The sequence below is a fragment of the Marmota monax genome, unplaced genomic scaffold, assembly GCF_021218885.2.
Source record: "Marmota monax isolate L192 unplaced genomic scaffold, Marmota_monax_Labrador192_F-V1.1 WCK01_AAM20220418_F8-fsc00001, whole genome shotgun sequence".
Classification (NCBI taxonomy): Eukaryota; Metazoa; Chordata; class Mammalia; order Rodentia; family Sciuridae; genus Marmota; species Marmota monax.
This window is the reverse complement of record NW_026693777.1, coordinates 37,630,603-37,653,584: the sequence shown is the minus strand read 5'-3', so window position 1 is coordinate 37,653,584 and position 22,982 is coordinate 37,630,603. Positions and strand designations below refer to the sequence as shown.

At 33.2% G+C, this 22,982-nt stretch overlaps 1 protein-coding gene across 1 annotated transcript in view; it reads left to right on the top strand.

The window, feature by feature from the left end:
* Aqr (aquarius intron-binding spliceosomal factor) overlaps positions 1–22,982 on the top strand; it is a 125,103-nt gene that overhangs the window by 50,498 nt on the left and 51,623 nt on the right. Inside the window, exons 12-17 of the mRNA XM_046461282.2 lie at positions 177–290; positions 1,820–1,923; positions 6,405–6,507; positions 9,001–9,121; positions 12,667–12,808; positions 18,852–19,030. Coding sequence (XP_046317238.1) covers positions 177–290; positions 1,820–1,923; positions 6,405–6,507; positions 9,001–9,121; positions 12,667–12,808; positions 18,852–19,030 — 763 coding nt within the window. The remainder of the gene's footprint in view (positions 1–176; positions 291–1,819; positions 1,924–6,404; positions 6,508–9,000; positions 9,122–12,666; positions 12,809–18,851; positions 19,031–22,982) is intronic.

Below are 22,982 nucleotides of genomic sequence, written 5' to 3'. Positions count from 1 at the left end.
TCATGTAAACTAAATGTGTTTGGGTACGTTCTGAAATATTTGTTATGATCTTTACATTCCAAAAATTTTCAGCAGCTCTGAGAAAATTGCATTATTGACTTGTTTATTTTATTAAATAGTGCTATATTTTTTTGGTCTTATTTCCATAGTTAATTAATTTAAATCTATCCTTTCAGCTTTTGGACATGCTTAAGTTCTATACTGGTTTTGAAATTAATGACCAGACTGGAAATGCTCTGACAGAGAATGAGATGACCACAATTCATTATGATAGAATTACTTCTCTACAGGTAATTGAAATGGACTTTAGCCTTTTCTTTAATCTAATTATTGTATAGATGCAAATAGAAAAAAAGAAGTACTAATATAATAGTGTTTTATCATCAACTTTTAAAGTTTTCTAATTCTGATGAATTAATGAAAAAAAATGACTTTCATAGTGCATCTGAGTCCTATGAGTCAATATGATGTTATTCTACTCCGAAATATTAGTTACTAGGCCAGTTTGGTACAAATATTGGTCTTGCTGCCACTTTTATTTCATGAACAAGTGCTGCATCATACGGTAAAGTGTATGAAAGCATTTTACACATTTTTAAGATCAACACATGTAATAGGACTGAAATTTACCAATGTAGTTCATATATGCCAAAAGAAGTACTTTTGTTTTCTGTTACTGACCTCACTTTGCTATTGAGCTTCATTTTTGTTTTTTTTGATGACAGAAGGATGCTTTTGTCAGTTTAAGTTTTTTGGAGGGTAAAGTCTTAAACAGAAGTTTAAACTCTTTTTGATAATCAATTCTACTCTCTGCTTGATTTTCTGACCTCCCTCCTCTTTCCACAAGTGACATCAGGGTGTACATGGAGGCTCTAAAGTTCATTGTTTTGGAAGAGGAATGAACTCAGATGTCTTTTCCTTCTTTTCTCAGAACATTAGTGTTTTTGTTCTTTTGCCCTTCAAGTAACCATAGTTGGTATGGATGTGGTTTTATCCTGTTGGTACAGGCAAGGCATGATGACTGGTCTCAAGGAACTCCATACTGCTTATGGAGTCTCCTGTTTTGTTCTTTATGTTGGTAGTGTTCTTCTGAGAACTGATTCTCACTCATTCTCAACTTAGTCATTTTGTAGTTGTCTTCAATAATCCCATGCAAACTCACTCATAACATTGGTGACCTGTGTGTGTCATCCACCATGGAGCACATAAAAACTTCTGAGTCTCTTCTGTAACACAGGGGCATCAAGGAAGACTAAGAATGTTGTCTTAGATATTTACCATCTTAGTGCTGCTATTTCTATTTTCTTATAGCTTATTCCATATTGGTTGGGAACGTTAGCCTACAGATCTTTTCTTCTTCGAGTTCCAAACAAAAACAGGGTGTAAGCATATTGTGTTTTGCCTCTCTCCTCAGGTTATTTTTTCAATGGGAACTTTCCCTTGGGATTTTATTTTAGTCTTGTAAGGTCAGTTCTTGATAATAAAATTTTTTTTTTTAATCCCCTTCTGTTAATAGCCCTCATGGCTATTTTTATATAGTCAAAATCAATTTTAGAAATAAAAATTTGAAAACACTGGCTCTTCATTTTTGCTTTCCTGCTTGAATAATTCTTGGTGGTTGTTGTTTTGCTTTTATTTTTTTTCTGTTGCATTACATATTTCTGGATGAATAAGGTGCAGGTCACATCCTAGATGCCTATAAGAAAGGGTAGTACATTATACTTTTAGAAAACATTTCCACCATACAGTCTGTAAATTTTAGATGGTTTTATTAAGATGTAGATATTAATTATTTATATTTTTTGTCATTCTGTTTCAGAGAGCTGCTTTTGCACATTTCCCTGAACTCTATGATTTTGCCCTCTCCAATGTGGCAGAAGTAGATACTCGGGAATCCTTGGTCAAGTTTTTTGGACCTCTTAGGTAAGGAAACACACAAAAGAAAAACTATTTATAAACTCTCTTAGTATCATGCTCCTTGAATTTTACTTTGTTGCTTTTATTAATTTTTGCATTATTTTAGATAATGCTGCTTGTTCCTTCACTCTTCATTGACATCTAAGCTTATGTTATTCTCTAACAGTTTGATATCTTTGAGTCACTTAAAAGCAGTTATCCATCCCCCTGCCCTCCTCCTCCTCCTCCTCCTCCTCCTCCTCCTCCTCCTCCTCCTTCTCTCTCTCTCTCTCTCTCTCTCTCTCGCCTTTTTTGGGGTAAAAGATATTTTTCATAATTTATGTCATTTTATAGATCTTAAATTTTTCCTATAGTAGGACATTAAATTGGTCAATCCCATTAGTCAAGTAAGAGACATCCATAATGGTTCATCATTTGTGATATTAGTTTTATGACTTAGGAACATTTTTGCATGGTTAAAATTTATAAAATTAGTAATATTGTCTGGCATTTAGTTATCTGCTAATATAGGTTTTTGAAAATAGCGGAAGTAATCACGTTTATTTAATATTAAGTGGTACTATGCTAAGTGTGTAAATAATCCTCAAAACTTCATATTAGTAATAAATACCATTTTTTTTTAAAAAGTAACTAAGGCATAGAATAAGTAATTTGCTTGGTTACACAGCAAATAAGTGATAGAGATAAGATTTGAACCAGTTTAATTCCTGAACCCTAAGTTTTAACACTGTTCATTATTTCCCTTTTGTTCTTAACTCTTGGGAGAAATTATGTAGTTATTTTGTATTTGAAATGAAACAAACTAAGGTTGATTTGTTTATTCATTTTCAAGTGAGGATCTGATTATAATTCTGATAATAGGTCTATTTTATTCTTTGAAGTAATTGCATTGAGTTCTATTAAATGGTACTATCACACTGTTTTTTAATTACTCACTTACTGATGGATCTTTAACTATAAAATTTTGGGCTATTACCAACAATTCTGTATGAGCATCTGTGTTAGTCAGATTTCCATTGCTGTAATAAATATGTGAGATAAATGAATTTTAAAAGAAGAAAGGTTTATTTTGATTTACAGTTTAGAGGTGCCAGTCCATGGTCTGTTGGCCCTAGAGTAGGAATGCATGGCAGAAGTAGATCACTTATAGCAGGTTAGCAGAGAAGGAGAGGGAGGAAGGACCAGGGTCCCAAAATCTTCTTCAAGAATATGCTCCCAATAACCTAACTTCCTTCCAGTAGTCCTCCCAGTAACGCCACAGGCTGGAGACTAATCCTTCAACACATGGGCTTGAGAGAGATTCAGTATTTAGACTAGCAGCATTCCTTGTTCCTTCTATATAAAGAAAAAAATTTAGTGTTGATTCCTAGAAGCAAATGGCTGACTCAAAGGTTGTATGTTTAAAATTTGTTCCTTCAGAAAAGACTAACAATTTACACTTACTACCAACACTAAGTAAATGAGTCCTTACTTTTTCCCCATCCAAGAGCAGAAAAATCCTTATTGTTTTACTTTGCATTTTTTTCATTATATTGGGAAAATTGAGTATCTTTAATTTTGTTAGCCATTTGCATTTCTTCTGTAACTTTCCAGTTATTCTTTACTATTTTTTATTTGATTGCTTATTTTCTTACTCATTTTATTTTTGAGAAACCTTTATATAGTCTAGATATTAATCCATTATCTAGTTTGTATTACATGATTATTTTTCTCAGTTTAACTTTGTAATTTCTTTTGTTATTACAGGTATTTTAATTTTTTTGTTTTAGTTTCTAAACTTTATTAGTTCTACCTCATGCTAAAATTCCTGCAGAGTTGGGATTTAATACAATGATCTCAAATGAAAGTGGCATTTTAAAATAAATTAAAATGCAAGCATATCTGTATCAGTCTATTTTTAAATGTGTCATTAAATTGGTTTAAAAGTCCAGTGTCAATTATATATCTGTAAGTGTTTAAATAATTTCATAATTTTTAAAATTTTTGCACCCACTCTGTTTTTTGTTTGTTTTGCAGATGTTTTAATTTTTTAGTTAATCACATCTGTCAATCTTCTTTTTAGTGATTATACTTTATGTAGAAGACCTTGTGGGCCCTAAGGTTACAAAATATTGTCTTATGTTTTTAGACCATTTTTACATATTACATTTATTTTATCTGCATAATACATTTGAGGAAAAATTTTTTTCCAGTAGCTCATTAAAAATATGAAATATAATCCATTATATGTTAACATGTTTATTATTAATGAAAAATGTATACTCTAAATGAAAAAAACACAATGGGAAGAGTGACATTGATTTACATGTTTGTGAATCTTTTAATGTCTGGTTTATTGAAGCTAATTGGGTTTGTACATGAGCTTTAATGTCTTACTCATAAAGACTCAGATAAGGTGTAAATCCTTCCCAAATTTATCTATAGATATAATTTAATTTCAGACAAAATTCTAGCATAGTATTTTGAAAAATTGACAAACTTATACTAAAAGTAATATGGAAAGGCAAGGGAACTAGAAGAAACACAATCATTTTGAAAATGAACAGTGTTGGATGAATTCTACTAGCTACTTCCACTATTTAGTATAAAGCTACAGTAAAGAAGATATTATAGTATCAAAAAGGGTTGATTTATGGATCAGTAGAGTAGAATAGAGATAGAATTCAGAAATAAGACACTCTCTCTCTCTCTCTCTCTCTATATATATATATATATATATATATATATATAGTTAGTTAGTTAGTTGATTTTTATAATGTACTTAGTTAGAATTAAATTAATTTACTAATATGAAGAAAGGATAATTTTTCAACAGTGATGTTAGAACAGTTAGATATCTTTATGCAAACTATGAATGAACCTTGAACCATAACTTTGCATCATATACACAAAAAACTCAAATTGAATTACAGACTTAGATATCAAAAATAAAACAGAAAAAAAAAACTTTGTCATTATGGTTTGTGCCAAGATTTCTACAGACACCAAAGCACAATGGAAAAATTAAGAATTGGCCTTTATTGATATTTAGAAAAAGTCAGCTCTTTGAAAGACATTGTTTTCAAAGAGAATCAAAAGACAAGCCACATACTAGCAGAAAATATTGACTAAAAAACACATACGTGATGAAGGATTGGTATTCAAAAGTCTTAGAATTCCATAAGAAGAAAATAACTAATTAAATGGTAAGAGATTTAAATAGATAAAGTATCAAAGCAAATAGATGTTAGTGCATGAAAAGATGCTGGGGAAATGCAAATTTGAATCATAATATACTTACTACATATGTATTAGAATTATTTAAAAGAAAGAAAAACAATGGACAATTTGCCAATGATGTGGAGCAACTGAACTTTTCAGACATTGCTGGTGGGAACTAAAAATGAGAGCCACTTTGGAAAAAGTCAACACTTTCTTTTAAAGTTAAACATGTGTTTACTATATGATCCAGCAATCCTTGCTTAAAGATATACCCAGGAAAAGTTAAAATTTTATCTTTATGCAAAAATGTATATAGTAGCTTTATTTGTAATTGTCAAAAACTAGAATACATATATATCCTTCAAGTGGTAAATGAATAAACACACCGTGATACATCATGTAATATAGAATAGTACTGAGCAATATGAAGCAATGGACTACAAATACACACCACATTGTGGGTGAATTTCATCCACCAGTATCAGAAGACATCCAGTGTCCAAGGCTACCAAATGTGTGGTTTGACCTTCTGGAAAAGGCAAAATCATAGAGATTGAAAATACATTAGAAATTTCTAGAGAATGTAGTGAAGGTTTGATACAAAGTAGCATGAGAGAAATTTGGGGGTTGATGAAACTATTTAAGTAGTGGAAAGCTGTCAAGTTCACCGAAAAATTTGGAATGGGTATTCAAGAATCCAAATTTAATAACAGTTTTAATTTTTCACTGTTGCATCAGGGACATTCTTCAATAAAACTGGCTTTGTAAAGAAATACTTTGTGCAATTGAGGAATTCTGTGACTACTTTTAGCACAGGTTGGTGCCACTGACTGAATCTTTGCCAGCAATTTTACCCGTCAGTGCCTTTTTTTGGGGGTGCTGGGGATTGAACCCAGGGCCTTGTGGATGTGAGGCAAACACTCTATCAACTATATACTATATCCCCAGCTAATCTGTATCTATCTACTCTATATCCCCAGCTACCCACTAATGCCTTTGTACTGTCGGTGTATATATAAATATAGTGGGGGAGGGATGTCTTGGTATTAAAAACGTGCTGTCCTTGCAGTTCCCTTGAAAGGACTTTAGGTACCATGAGGTTTGTAGAAAATACTTAAAAAAAAAAACCTGAATACTTAAAAAAAAAAACCTAAGTTTAATTTTCATTACTGTCTTTTGATATTGGCTGCCCATATCATAGGACTATATTTATTTTTTAAACTGTGAAAATGCATGTTTCAAAAGCAAATTGAATTGTTATGAATAAAATGTTCTTCATTCTGCAGTTCAAACACACTCCACCAGGTGGCATCATACCTCTGCTTGTTGCCAACCCTTCCTAAAAATGAAGACACAACTTTTGATAAAGAATTTCTTCTAGAATTGCTGGTAAATATTAATATTCTCTGAATTTTTCATGTAGTTTTCTTTGCCTTTTTGAACTATTCAAAAAGATGTTGGTATACATTTCTACTGTACTAAAAGATTATACATAAATCATATATACAAATGAACTCAAAATGAATCACAGATTTAAATATCAAAACTAAAACAGAAAAAAAAATCTTTTTTTCTTGTGGTTCAGGCCAGTATTTCTACAGACACCAAAGCATAGTGAAAAAATTTATGATTTGGCCTTTATCAAAATTTTTAAAAAAGTCTGCTCTTTGAAAGACATTGTTAAGAGAATGAAAAGGCAGGCCACATACTGGGGGAAAATATTGGAATATAGACTGGTATCCAGAAGTCTCAGAATTGTATAATAAGAAAATAACTAAATAAATGGCAAGAGATTTAAATAGACACAGTATCAAAGCAGATAGATATTAGTAAGTCCATGGACAGATGCTTAGTATCTTGTCATTAGGGAAATGCAAATTTGAATCATAACAACACACAGCATAACGACTGTTTTGGAATTATCACTTGCTTTTTGTCAGATTTGATTTTTCATTTCTTGGATTTCTTCTCTCAGGTCTTTCATCTCTTGAAACTGCTTTTTGACAAGAACTCATTACATCAGCAAGCATTTATGAGCAGCTTCTTTGTCAGGCACTGAATTCACACATTGGAGATACATAATTGAAACCATTCCTTTCTTTAAGGAGATCACAATTAAACATACACAATACGTGTATATGAATAAGCATTCATATGTTTATTTTAAGTGATCATTTAAATATAGTTTCTTGAATATTTGGTTTTACCATTATCTCTAGGAAATCTTGGGAATGTTAGAAATATAAGAACTTATCACTAAGTAATTGAAGAATTCTTAGGGATTTCGCATTCATTTTTGGAAATGAGAAGCTTTAACTTTCAAACTATTTTTGTGTGTGTATGTGTCTGTGAAGATTTTTGTTTTGTAGAAATCATAGTTTTCTGTTATAATTCATGGAGTACATTCTCTAATAAGATAGAATTATTATAAATCGAATAGCTTTTCATGTATTTTAGACATTTTTGTGCCTAAGCTAACATACTGTGTTGATGTGCGTATACTTTTCTTACACATATGGAACCATATTAAGCATACTGTTTTATGATTTATTTTCTCAGCTAATATTTTTACTACAAAATGTAAAACACAATCTCTCACTGTAGGAAACAAGATGATGTACTAGTTTCACAGAGACCACAAACTCTTTGTAGCAGGTGTTTAAAGCCCTAGTGACAGGTGTTTTAAGTGCTGACTGGAGAGAAGTCTTTGGGAAGCATTTTAAATTAATTTAAGTATAGAAAAACACTTTCTTACTGGTAGGTTTACTTGCACGAAGAATATGACTTAGGCCACTGTCTTTGTCTTTCTTCCTTCAAGATCACTTTTCATTGTCTTTGACCACATATGTGCTTTCTGAAAATTCTTCATGCTATTTTCTGACAATATAAAATCTCTCATGAGTCAGGTTTTGGTATTAATAATAATCATAAAAATGTGGATTTTCTTCTAGAAATCTTTCTAACAGTATGTTTGAGTATAAAGTTGACTCTATGCTTTTTTGGGTCTTGTAACTAAAATCTTACCCTTAACATTTAAATAGGTATTCCAAAAGAAAATAATTTTTAAATGTATAGTGATACAACATAGCTTTTGTTTCCTCCCTTTCCTAAAAGAGGTCTTCAAGCTTTGGTTTCTTCTAATATCCAAATAACCATTGAAAAGTTAAAATATACATATTGCTTAGCTATCACAATATCTTTTTTCCTAAAATAATTTTACCTTGTACTAAACAGAATATGACATTTTCAAATGTTATTATTTTAGCAGTGTTGATTGGGTAACAAATTTATGTTTGTATGTGAGATGGATTGTTTTAATATTGCTATAATAATAAGGGTACCTCAAGGTCATCATTGAAGGGGAAATAGAGATAGTCCATTTCTCTTTTTACAAGGGAGAACACAAAACAGATCGTATAGTTAATATAAGAATGACAAATAGAACTTAGGGCTTCTATTTTTCTCTTAATGATAAATATTCAAGTGTTTAAACTCTGGGTGTGTGCCAAGGACTTCCACTATTTTACAATATTCTATCTGTACATGAGAAATCAGAGAGGTAAGTAGCACTTTTTCTGTTTTACTAAAAAGTAAACTAAGATCAGGAAGGTAACTTTCCCAGGTTTTCCTTGTTCATACATAGAGAAGCTGGGACTTGAACTCCAGTCCATCTAATTCCAAAGCCCATTACTATTGCTCCTCTTTCATCTTTGTTTTAATGGAGAAAATGGAGGAAAGAAAAAACATCTTGTTAAAGTGCTTCAATAACCTAAAAGACATAAAATTTCCCATTTCATACTTTATAGTGAATTTGGTCATAAATTATTTTGAGTGAACAAAGATGATTCTCACTTTCTGCATGAACTGTTTCCTTTCTCTTAGGTATCTCGACATGAACGTCGGATTTCTCAGATTCAGCAGTTGAATCAGATGCCTTTGTATCCAACTGAAAAAATTATATGGGATGAAAATATTGTCCCAACTGAGTACTATTCTGGGGAAGGTATGGTAAAGAGATATAGGATTCAGGTGTAACATGAAACAATTCAGAATTCATCGTATATAATTAAAAATGTATTCCAGTTTATCTCATAAATTAGGATAATTTTCTGGTACCTGAAGCTCAACTTAAAAAAATATTTAATATTTTGAATGCTTAGTACTAGTATTTTTATTAAATTTAACCATACCTTATTGTATATATGACACTATATATAAAGTATGACCGTAAAACTGTAAGACATAATGCTGAAAATATAACTTTCATTTTGTCACTATGATACGCTGTTTCATCGAACTTTTTTTTAGAGGTTCTTTTGAATTCTTTGTAGAGCAAAGTGATGACCACCAAAAAGAAATTTTCAGTAGTTGATAATGAACCCTGAATTTTGATCCAAAGTGATATTACCTAGTTTATTCACCTACCTTTCACTACATTTGGTTCTGTGGGCCTTTTACTCTTCCCCTAAGAATGAGACTTTGCCACAACTGAGAATATACAGAAGTATCTTCTGTCATATTTTGAAGACATATTTCAAAGGAAATTTCAAGAAGTCTTGAACAATGGCATTGTTATTAGAAAAATTGTGACTTTTAGAAAATCACAGATGTTTTCTTTTTTTTAATACTTTTTAGTTGTAGATGGCACAATACCTTTATTTTATTTATTATATTTATGTGGTGCTTAGAATTGAACCCAGTGCTTCACACATGCTAGGCAAGTACTCTACCACTGAGCTACAACCCCAGCCCCTCACAGATATTTTCTTTTGGTATATTTATTTAAAAGACAAATTACTTCCGAGTTGTATTCTAAATGCATAATTGCAGCAAAACCAGTGTACTAAAATTGTGCTAGAGTTCAGAATAGTCAGTCTTCCTATCTTTTTATAGCTAGGAAGGTTGATATGTTGTTTTCTTATGTCTAAGGATGCATTCTTGGGTGATAAAGCTACAGAAATTCAAGCAAGTGATGGTTATAGAAGTTGGGAAATGGTTCCTTTCAAGTGAAAGGAAGAAAATGTAAGGTATATGAGAGAGTCCTGGATAGCTAACAAGGTGATTCCAAAGCTTCATTTTTTTAAATGTGCTTTACTTTTGGCATATCTCCCTATATCTTTTTTTCCCCCTTTCCGTTGAAGAATCTGGGTTGTTTGATCTGCAGTTTCCCACAGCCCAGACTTTTCAAAAGAATATCTTTTGTTGTTTTTTGTTTTTTAAATAAAATGTGCTATGAAAAGAGATGGTCTCCCTCATCTTCTGGCCTGAAATAAATTGAATTCAGTTGCTAGTCAAAGTTGACTAATATAAATGACATGAAAATTTTTATGCAGCATTGTTTCTTGTCTTTAAGTCCTTTTGTTATATCTTTGATATTCTGCATGACAATCATAAAACTGATTTGCTAATAAAATGTGCTTTGGATTCTTTTTTTTAAAAAAAAAAAACCTTTTTGATAATGTCACGAAGTGCTTGGTTACTTATAATCCAAGAGAAATAGTGTTAAGTGAGGATAATGGAAAGAATATTTATCATTAACATAGAGAAGAGCAAGTCTGGAATAACAAGGCAAATTTAGAGCATAATAGTGATCTTTAGAGACCTATTTTTGCAATGAAATGTATTAATCCAGTTTTCATGGTAAATTTTGTCATGTGCTAAGGTCATACTCACTTCAAGATTTGGCAAATGTCAATTAGATGATAAAATAAGGCTTTATAAAGTATTTTGAGACTACTAGTGTTAAGTATCTTTAAATATTTTTTAAGCATTGTCTGATATTTAGATTAATGTATTATATGTACTAACAAAATTCATCCTTCATTCCTAGGTTGGTTTGTTGGTTGGTTGTTTTTTGTTTGTTTGTTTTTTGGTACCAGGGATTGAACCTGGGAGCACTTAATCACTGGGCCACATCCCCAGCTCTCACCCCCAGTTCTTTTTTTTTTTTTTTAATTTTTTATTGTTGGTTGTTCGAAACATTACATAGTTCTTGATATATCATATTTCACACTTTGATTCAAGTGGGTTATGAACTCCCATTTTTACCCCGTATACAAATTGCAGAATCACATCAGTTACACATCCATTGATTTACATATTGCCATACTAGTGTCTGTTGTATTCTGCTGCCTTTCCTATCTTCTACTATCCCCCCTCCCCTCCCCTCCCCTCTTCTCTCTCTACCCCCTCTACTGTCATTCATTTCTCCCACTTGTATTATTTTCCCCTTTCCCCTCACTTCCTCTTGTATGAAATTTTGTATAACCCTGAGGGTCTCCTTCCATTTCCATGCAATTTCCCTTCTCTCTCCCTTTCCCTCCCACCTCTCATCCCAGTTTAATGTTAATCTTGTTCTCCTGCTCTTCGTCCCTACTCTGTTCTTAGTTACACTCCTTATATCAAAGAAGACATTTGGCATTTGTTTTTTAGGGATTGGCTAGCTTCACTTAGCATAATCTGCTCTAATGCCATCCATTTCCCTGCAAATTCTATGATTTTGTCATTTTTTAATGCAGAGTAATACTCCATTGTGTATAAATGTCACATTTTTTTATCCATTCATCTATTGAAGGGCATCTAGGTTGGTTCCACAGTCTTGCTATTGTGAATTGTGCTGCTATGAACATCGATGTAGCAGTGTCCCTGTAGCATGCTCTTTTTAGGTCTTTAGGGAATAGACCTAGAAGGGGAATAGCTGGGTCAAATGGTGGTTCCATTCCCAGCTTTCCAAGAAATCTCCATACTGCTTTCCAAATTGGCTGCACCAATTTGCAGTCCCACCAGCAATGTACAAGTGTACCCTTTTCCCCACATCCTCGCCAGCACTTGTTGTTTGACTTCATAATGGCTGCCAATCTTACTGGAGTGAGATGGTATCTTAGGGTGGTTTTGATTTGCATTTCTCTGACTGCTAGAGATGGTGAGCATTTTTTCATGTACTTGTTGATTGATTGTATGTCCCCCTCTGAGAGGTGTCTGTTCAGGTCCTTGGCCCATTTGTTGATTGGGTTATTTGTTATCTTATTGTCTAATTTTTTGAGTTCTTTGTATACTCTAGATATTAGGGCTCTATCAGAAGTGTGAGGAGTAAATATTTGTTCCCAGGATGTAGGCTCCCTATTTATCTCTCTTATTGTTTCTTTTGCTGAGAAAAAACTTTTTAGTTTGAGTAAGTCCCATTTGTTGATTCTAGTTATTAACTTTTGTGCTATGAACCCCCAGTTCTTAATTGTCAGCTTTTATTAACCTGGTTTCAATTTCTTTCTTTCTTTTTTTTTAATATTTATTTTTTAGTTTATTTCACAATTATGTGGTGCTGAGGATCGAACCCAGTGCCTCTTGTATGCTAGGCGAGCGCCCTACCTCTGAGCCACAACCCCAGCCCCTTGGTTTCAATTTCTATGTGAAAATAAAGATAAGATGTTTTCAATTAAACAGCATTTCAGTTATCTTTAGATTCTTATCAAATTTATGGTATTATTTTTTTAATACATAGAGCAGATGACTGATTAAAAGAATTATTCAGATATGGATATTCCTTTTCAGGTTGTCTTGCTCTTCCCAAGTTGAATTTACAGTTTTTGACTCTTCATGACTATCTCCTAAGGAATTTTAATCTGTTCCGCTTAGAATCAACGTATGAAATTAGACAGGACATTGAGGACAGTGTCAGCAGAATGAAGCCATGGTGAGTAAATTGGTTCTACTTAATAATATCAAGATGCATACAGTGACTGATACTTCTGTCAGAAACTTCATAAATGTGTTTAAAAAATAGTTATATTACATGAAGCCTTCCAAAATAGGAGATGTTTACTCTTTAGGAAATTCTATGCGAGTTAAAATCTATCAGAAGTGCTAATATATGAAATAGGTATTTAAGTACTTGGAGGCAGAGCTGGGAGACTGGGGATAAAGTAGGAGAAGTTGTCTTATTTTGAGAAAAAAGGGAAAGATGTAGAGGAGAGTAGGTTAGATCTTGGTAAAGGGGTAAAGAGATGGGTATGAGTTGTCTAGCAGTCTAAGTCCTGGATGAAACTTATGATAAAGGGTTACTCCTCTACCTCTGTTGCTCCTATGACTGTTGTTAGTGCCATCGTCTCTATGGGAACTGGCCAGGGATGGGGGATGTTGCTGAATGTTACACGGAGTGGTACACTGGTAAGTCTTCTCTGGCTCTTCATCCGTAGATGGACTTGAAGGGGCTAAATCATCAGGATTTACTTCTAGAACAAGTTGAGTAGGTCTAGTTATTTGAGGAACTCTTCTGTTTAAACTTGGCTCTCCACCTGCTGGCTTATGTCTGGAATTCTTTTACTAAAGTCCTTCACTGTAGTTATGCAGAAAGCTTTGCATTATGAGATTTGTGAAGGTTAATTTTGGTTTTTTAGACGTTGATTGACTTGGTATAAAAGCTCTCCATTGACTATGGCATTCTAAGTATGGAATAGATGTGACATAAGCTATGTGACAAAAGCATTTGCAAATTAGTAAATTTCTATGAAATGAATTTTCATTACCTTATGGTCATACTCCATACGTGCACACAATCGTTCTGCATTTTATATAAAAAGCTTAACATTTCTTGAAAGTGAACTAATTCAGGTATCTTCCAAGCTTCTCTCTTTACTAATTGCAGAGAACTACCATGGGCACTGTGATTATGATCTATTTTTTTCACTTCCATATTTTATTTTATACACAGTTCTATTTTTTAATTAATTATTATGTGAAAAGTTATTCTGGGTGAGACTGTAAAACACAAGACAGAGTATTTTTGACTTAATAATTAGTTGAGTCAGTAAGCAGGCTAGCACTGTGAAATTTGTATACCCACTGGCTGATCATCCCTGCCCACAGCTTAGCTGAAATTTTTGCCCATTGTTCGGACCCTGCGGGAGTGAGTGCTTGATCAGAAAACTTTACAATTTATCATTACCTTGAGTTTATATGTTTAGATTCAGGCCCTAGTTTGGGCCAAATAGGGACTTATTAACTAGCAGTTCAATAAATAGAATTCACTTATATTTTATTTAAATGCCAAATACAACAAAAGTAATACTTACGGCCTATTAATAGAGGAAATTTTTTAAAGTTATATCATTTTAAGATATGAGGGGGGGAGTCACTTTCTGGAGTTAATTCATTCATACTTATACTATTAAATTTTTCAAAATTTGTAATCTTAATTCCCATCGCTGAAAATAGTTAAAAATGATGGGATCGTAAAAGAGACCCGTGTTGTTTCTATATAGCATGTATCTTGAAGATGAAAAGGTAGCACAGGCATTTTCACTTATTACATGATGATCATATTTTCAGGCTGCTAAAATCACTGGGCAGTGATAAGAGGAGGGAGGAGAAATTTGTACTTTTTAGTGCTTTGTGTTTCAAACCTTTTGTAAGAAAAAGGAATAAAGGGAGCAGATTAGTGGTTCCCTGGGGTGGGAACAGGGATTGATTGCAGTTGGACAAGAGGGACCTTTTTTAAGGATGATAGAAATATTCTAAGATTGTGTTGATAGATATACATCTCTATTAATTTACTAAAAATCCTTGAATTGTACATTTACAGTGAATGGAGTCTATAATATGTAAACTATACTGAAATAAAACTAGAAGGAAGTGATAGATAGAACACTACTTTACAAGGGATTGTTCTATTGCTAACCAAGTCATTGGATTGCAGATCCTTTGTTATTAGTTTCTCTTTTTGATGTTATGAAGTTCTGTAACTTGTTGCTATGACACAAAGCCTTTACATTATATGTATTTTATTTTCATTAGCTTTTAATGTTTGGCAATACTTTCTAGTTTGGGAGTGCTAGAGTTTTTGTGTCACAGATTTCCCCAATACACTATTCAATGTAAAAACAAAAGTGCAGATTAGACTAACTAACATAAGAAAGAATGGGTATTTGGATGTTAATGGTTCTAATTATTGTAGTTAGCTTATTTTTTCCTCCAATCCATGACATCATCTTTTATTTAAATGTTATTCCCAGAGAAGATGTTTGCCTATATTATATTTGTGTGTGTGTGTGTGTGTGTATATAACCATTTGTTTGCTTGTTTAAAATTATGACTGTGTATTTGAAGTAGCTTATAGAAATGTTTGAAGTATAGAAAATAGAAATATTAGCAATTAAGGCTATTTGATGAAGAAGGCAAAAGAATAAGAGTATAAAGTCAAACTAAGTAAAGCTGTCCTTCAGAAATGAAGGAGAGATACTGAGGGTGTGCATCACCTGCCTTATGAGAAATGTTAAGGGGAATTCTTCAAGCTAAAACAAAAGGATGCAAATTAGTAACATGAAAAGACCCTTATAACTAAAGTGATTTTAATCAAGGAAAACACTTCTTAATTTCAAATTATATTACAAAACTGCTGTAATCAGAACAGTATGGTACATGCATAAAGACAAAGACCAATAGACAATCAGAAAGCCCAGGAATAAATCCATACATATACAATTAATCTTTCACACATGTGTCAAAATATACAAGAAAGGATAGTCTTTTCATAAATGGTATTCAAAAAACTAGATATTCATGTGCCAAAAACAAAACAAAAAGGAAATTGAATCCCTGTCTTCTGCCATACTCAAAAGTGAACTCAAAGTAGATTAAAGATTTAAACATGGGGCTGGGGATGTGGCTCAAGTGGTAATGTGCTCGCCTGGCATGCGCAGGGCCCTGGGTTCGATCCTCAGCATCACATAAAAAAATAAAATAAAGATGTTATGTCCACTGAAAAACTAAAAAATAAATAAATATTTTTAAAATTCTCTCTCTCTCTCTCTCTCTAAAAAAGAAAATGTAAACATAAGACCTGAATTCATAGAACTCCTAGAAGAAAACATAGAGGAAAAGTTTCGTGACATTGGTCTTAGCAGTGATTTTTTTTTATTTTTTATTTTTTATTTTTTTGGAACAGGGAGAGAGATACAGCAGCAAAAGTGCAGGCAACAAAATCAAAAATAAAAATAGTGAGATTACACTAAGCTAACAAGTTTCTGTCCAAAAAAGGAAACAAGAATATAAAAAGATAGCACCTGTAGAATGGGAGAAAATATTTGTAAACCATAAATTATAAAAATGGGTTAATATTCAGAATATATAAGGGACTCCCATACAGCTCAATACAAAACAAAACAAAACAATAATACCCAAACAATTGAAAAAAAGACAAAGCATTTGAATAGACATTTTTTCCAAAAAAGGTATGCAGATGACAGATGACCAAAAGGTATATGAAAATGTGTTCAGCATTATGAATTGCTAGGGGAATGCAAATCAAAACCACAATGAGATTTTCACCTCATAGCTGTTATGATGACTGTTATCAAAAAGTCAAAATATAAGAATTGGTGAAGATGTGGAAAAAAGGGAAACCCTATATACTATTTTTTTTTTTTTTGAGAATGAAATATTTATTGAGATTCTGATGTATGTCATACACACAATGGGCCCTTTTACACTTATCATCTCAATATTCTTCATGGTGTTGTAGGACTAAGGAAACAAAATTTCTCCCCAACCACCTTTGAATTTATTTCTATCTGTTCTTTGTATCACCATAGGTAAGACTCAGGAAATGGTACTACATAAACATTCCTTGGTTTGATCCAATGTTCAAATAGATTCGATTTTCTTGAATTACCTATTGTCTTAAGAATTTTACCTGCCTTTTGGGATCCTTGACATTCTTACTTTAACTCCTATACCTAACTGGTCAGCAATATTTTGATTCTTCCTTTAATATAATCTCAAAATCACCCTGAATCACTGCAATTGTTCTTATTTAGATCATAGTTATCATTTTTCTAGATAATTGAAATTTCACTGTACACCAGAAAGAATCCAAACTTTGGAGAGAGTTTATATTGGACATGCTTTATAACAGTGTGTTATTGTAACTTCTCTAGTTACAATTTATTACAGTATGGCATTGTAACTCCTTTAGGACTTCAGGATACTCCCATACAAAATGAACTTACTTTCTGATCTCTCTTGAAGTTTGTGATGGCCATGTTACATGATTTCAGCCAATAAGACATGAAAAGACATGTAAGAGTAAGAGGTTAGGCAGGCGCAACGGATGGGTCTGGCAATATTTTTTAAATATATATATATTTTTTTAACTAAAAGGTTTACTATATTTTTTTTTGTTTTTTATATCTTTATTGTTGGTTGTTCAAAACATTACAAATTTCTTGACATATCATATTCCACACTTTGATTCAAGTGGGTTATGAACTCCCCCCTTCACCCCATACACAGATTGCAGAATCACATCAGTTACACATCCATTGATTTACATATTGCCATACTAGTGTCTGTTGTGCTCCGCTGCCTTTCCCATCCTCCACCCTCCCCCCTCCCCACCTCTCCCCTCCCCTCCCCTCCTCTCTCTCTACGCCCTCCACCTATATACTATTGGTGGCAATGTCAATTAGTGTAGCCATTATGGGAAGCAGTATGGAAATTCCTCAAAAATTAAAAGTAGAACTATTGGTCCAGCAATCCCACTCTGTTTATATAGTCAAGGAAATATAATCACTGTACAAAGAAATACCGGCACTTCCATGTTCATTGCCGCATTGTACACAATAGCCAAGATATGGAAACAACCCGCGTGCATCAATGGATGAATAAAGAAAATGTGAATATATGGCATATATGCATGTACACATGGTAGAATGTTACTCAGCTTTAAAAAGGAAGAAAATCCTACCATTTTTTATAATATGGATGAACTTGGAATACATTATACTAAATGAAATAAGCCATATTCAGAAAGGCAAATATGGATGATTTTACTTATATGCGAAATCTGAAAAAGTAGAACTCAGAAATGGAGTAAAAGTTGACTGTTGGGGATTGAGGTGAGTGAAATGTAAAAATGGTAGTCAAGGGGTACAAACTTTTAGTTATAAGATCTTGAAATTCTAGCCAGACATGGTAGCACATGCCTGTAAATCCCAGTGGCTCGGGAGGCTGAGGCAGGAGGATCATAGGTTCAAAGCCAGCCTCAGCATCTTAGTGAGGCCCTAAACAACTCAGCAAGATCCTGTCTCAAAATAAAAAATAAAAATGGTTTGGGATGAGGTTCAGTGGTTAAGTGCCCTGGGTTCAATCCCCATTACAAAAAAACAAAAAACCAAAACCAGATTTGTAAGTTCTAGAGATTCAATATATAGCATAGCAACTATAGTTAATAATAATGTATTATATATTTGATTTGCTAGACAAAAGAGTGTAAGTATTCTCATAATACAAAAAAAAGGTAACTGTGGTGATAGATATGTTAATTTAGCTTGACTTCAGTTGTGATTTTACATGTATATATAAACATTCCTTAATATACGTTTTACTGTCAATTACACCTTAACAAAGTAGAGATTAAATTGTGTTGAAGTATTTTATTTTTCTTTTTAATAAAATGACTACACTCCAGAATGCTTTAATATGTATAATGATATTATTTTTTTCAGAGGCGAGGGAATATTCCTCTACTTTCCTTTCTTTCCTAGGCCATATTTGCCTGTTTTATACTCTCATATATACTTTCTGTATATTGGGACTTTTTAACATAAGTTTAAAAATAGGGATTGCTAATGTTAATACCTAAATACTAGTAAAACATGTATTCTTAATAGTTTTACTTGCCTGAAAGTTTGGGAAAATTTATTTTTGTTTGATTAATCATCTATTTCTTTGATTTTCAGGCAATCTGAGTACGGTGGTGTAGTGTTTGGTGGTTGGGCACGAATGGCCCAGCCCATTGTGGCTTTCACTGTAGTTGAGGTTGCCAAACCCAACATAGGTGAAAACTGGCCAACCCGAGTTCGTGCAGATGTCACCATCAATTTGAATGTCAGAGATCACATCAAAGATGAATGGGAAGGTAATTTTATATTTGAAATGCTGAAGTTGCCTTTGGCTATTTTAGTTTGTAGATTTTTCACTTAGAGTATTAGCAAAGTACTTTAATAAATTTACCCTTTTTTCTTTTTTTGAATATTTTTTATTTGTAGTTGAACACAATACCTTTATTTTATTTATTTATTTTTATGTGGCGCTGAGGATCGAACCCAGTGCCTCGCACGTGGTAGGCAAGAGCTCTACCGCTGAGCCACAATTCCAGCCCCCATGTACCCTTTTTTTATTATTATTATTCATTTATTTTATTCATTTATTTATATGTGGTGCTGAGAATCCAACCCAATGCCTCACACATGCTAGGCAAGTGCTCTACCACTGAGCCACAATCTCAGCCACTGTATTCTTTTTTAATTAAAGATTTTTCTGGGCTGGAGCTGTAGCTCAGTGGTAGAGCACCCACCTCGCACATGTGAGGTACTGGATTCTATCCTCAGAACCACATAAAAATAAACAAAGATATTGTGTTCAGCTACAACTTAAAAAAAAAAATCCATGATTTAAAAAAATAATAATGAAGATTTTTCTTAAACTTTTATTAAATCTTATACTTGAAATTTGATTTAAAGGAAGGCAGTTGTTCTTCTAATTATTAGTAGTAAAAATACCAAGGATCATTCAAGAATATTGAAGTATCCCAAATATTTTAATAAAAAGAATAAGATCATATATGTATCCCAATGTTTTGGAAATTGCAGTTTGCAGAGCTGAGAGGAGAACATTTTAAGTCATAAGTTACGATTATGAATTGATAGGTATAATTCAAAAAGAATAAATACAATAGTGTTCATTTTAGAAATGGAGAATACCCACATATTATTAGCATACATGTTCAGTATAAGAAAGGAAAATTGGTATTTTTCAGAAGATAAAAGCAGCCAAAATGAAAAGTATAGGGATGTGTATACTTTGTGAAGAATAAAGATTAAGAAAGGAGTTTGGGGAAAGGAAATACAGTGAAATAACTCAAAAAGAAATAATAGTTTATTTTCGCCAAAGTGAAGAAAGCAGATTTTCAAAAAAATCAGTGAAATCAAATTTATTCAAAGATACATACACAACAGTTATAGAGAAATGAAACCAGTGATTTTCCCTGTTTTTTACTAGGCAAGATTTTAGGGATCAGTTCTATGTCACAATTCTTTCCAGAGGCAGACATGTTCAAAGTTAGCAAGTCAGAATTAAAACATCACTAACACCTGTGCCAGAAATGGCTCATGAGCTGATTTTTAATTGGCACTTTTATATTTTCCCCCCAGCTGTCTGGGAGACTCTTACTTGCTGCCCTGTTGTGAGAAATAGTAGCCAGTAGGTTTAATCTCCTGCTACCTTCTTTGCATGCCAGAAGGAAAAGGATACTCCCTTAATGGATCAGTTTTCAGAAATTATTGCTCCCTACATAGCTGTCAACATATGGAACATATGATATATTTATCAAGGAATTCAGCAATGAAGCTGGCCAAATGTTTAACAAATGGCTAATCTAGTGAGTATAGTTTGTGACAGATTTTTTTTTGACTCCTATATCCTTTAAAAGAGTTCCAGTCTGTTGTAATACACATCTAGAATGACTTGCACCTTTATTATTGCTGAACCTTGAGAAAGACATTAAGTTGGTGGAGAAACTTAAGGAGATATTAAACACTTCTTCTACACAGAGTGTATCCCTGTGAATAGTAATGCTTGGGATTCCCCCACCCCCCACCACCAGGAATTGAATTCAGGGACACTCAACTGCTGAGCCACATCCCAGCTTTATTTTGTATTTTATTTAGAAACAGGGTCTCACTGAGTTGCTTAGCTCCTCACCATTGCTGAGGCTGGCTTTGAACTCGTGATCTTCCTGCCTCAGCTTCCTGAGCTGCTGGAATTACAGATGTGCACCACCGCACCTGGCCAATGGTTGGGAATTTTAAGTTTTTTCATAGGCATTTATAGATGACAGGTGATCCATATGCATTACAATGTTAAGGGGGAGGAAAGGGTGTTTTACTCAGAAACTCCTATTTCCCCCTTGGCAGTTGCTATCAGAAACCTGAAATAGATTTTTCTTTTTTATTTCCTCCTTCCCTCCCTCCCTTCTTTCCATCCTTGCTGTCTTTGTATTTCAGTCAGTATCTTTCTGTTTTTCTTTTTAAAATAGGCCTTTGGTAGAATGATAAATAGTGGGTATATGTTGATGAGTAAGCAATAGAGTATTTAGGGATTAGTGATTCATATTATGGAATATTGTGGTAAGAAAATGCATTTTTTTCATAGACCAGGGTTCAGACTTAGCTCCTATATTGATCACATAAGGGATAACCAGGTAGGAAATTGGAGCAAAAAATGAGAGGCCCTGCAAATATTAATGAATGTTGTCTTATAAAAATAGAGAATAGTTTGAAGTTTTCAAAATAGAAATCATGAAACATTCATATTGTCCCTTCAAGAAAATTTGAAACTCAGGTCCTTATCATTTTTATTACCTACATTTAAAATTAAGAAGGCAGAATTAATGAAACTGAAGGCTGGGTTTGCTCTAGAAAGCACAGCCAGGAGAGGGTGGATACAAATGATTAAAAAGAGACAGGTAGTTGAGCTCATTATAATGTAGGTTTTAAGAAAGGTACATCTACTATTTATCTTAGATCACAGGAGAATAATCTGCTTTTGAAAGGAACAGATAGTCATACCTTAGTAATGCTAAAAATTGACCTCTACATTAGGAGAGACTTGTCAAAGCCACTTCTTTATCTCTTAGACTTGTAAGTTTTGATGGGTTGTGCAGATTAGAAATCATGGCAGTATTATAACACAGATAGTAGAATGGTTTGCTTTGTTCTCGTTGCATATCCTGCTTCTTTGCATAGAATGTCAGAATTAAGTGTTTCTAGCTTTATCCACACTTGCACATGCTACAAAAGAAAATTGGTTCCAATACTATTAGCCACACATCATATTGGTGATTTAATTTAGTTGTATATCTTCTTACCAATGTTTTGAGCAAGCAGACTATTTAAATTTACATTTATGTGTATAGTGGCTAACAAAAATGGATCAGGGGACTGGGGTTGTGGCTCAGTGGTAAAATGCTTGCCTAGCATGTGTGAGGCACTGGGTTCAATTCTCAGCACCATATATAAATGAATAAATAAAATAACGGTCCATTGACAACTAAAAAAATATTTTTAAAAAATGGATCAGAAAAGCAATGACAATTAAATCGCTTAACATTACACGTTATGAGGTATAGTTCCTGTCATGTAGTATCTGTTTTTTAAAAAATTTTGTTTGTATATGTGTGTGTGTGTGTGTGTGTAGATAGATAGATAGATAGATAGAAAGAATGCCTTTATTTTTATGTGATGCTGAGGATCAAACCCAGTGCCTCACATGTGCAAGGCAAGCACTCTTACCACCGAGCTACAACCCCAGCCCATAGAGCTAGGAAGTCTTTTTTCTTTTCTTTCTTTTTTTTTTTTTTTTTTTTTGTATTGGGAATTGAACCCAGGAACACTTTACCACCACAGAGCTATATCTCCCACCCGAGTCCTTCTTTAGAAACAGGGTCTCATTAAGTTGCTTAGGTCCTTGCTGAGTTGCTGAAACTGGCTTCAAACTTTGGGTATTTCTGCCTCGGCCTCCTGAGTCACTGAGATTATGGGCATGCACCACCATGCCTGGCTGGAAAGTCGTTTGAGTCTATTATTTGATCTGATGGCTGAGAAACTTTGAACTTTGACACAAATCTCTCTCTCTTTTTTTTTTTTTTGGTGCGCGTGTGTGTGTCTCTGTGTGTGTGTGTGTGTCTCTGTGTGTTACCAGATATTAATCTCAGGGGCATTCTATCACTGAGCCACATCCCTAGCCCTATTTTTGTATTTTATTTAGAGACAGGGTCTCACTGAGTACTTAGCACCTCGCTTTTTGCTGAG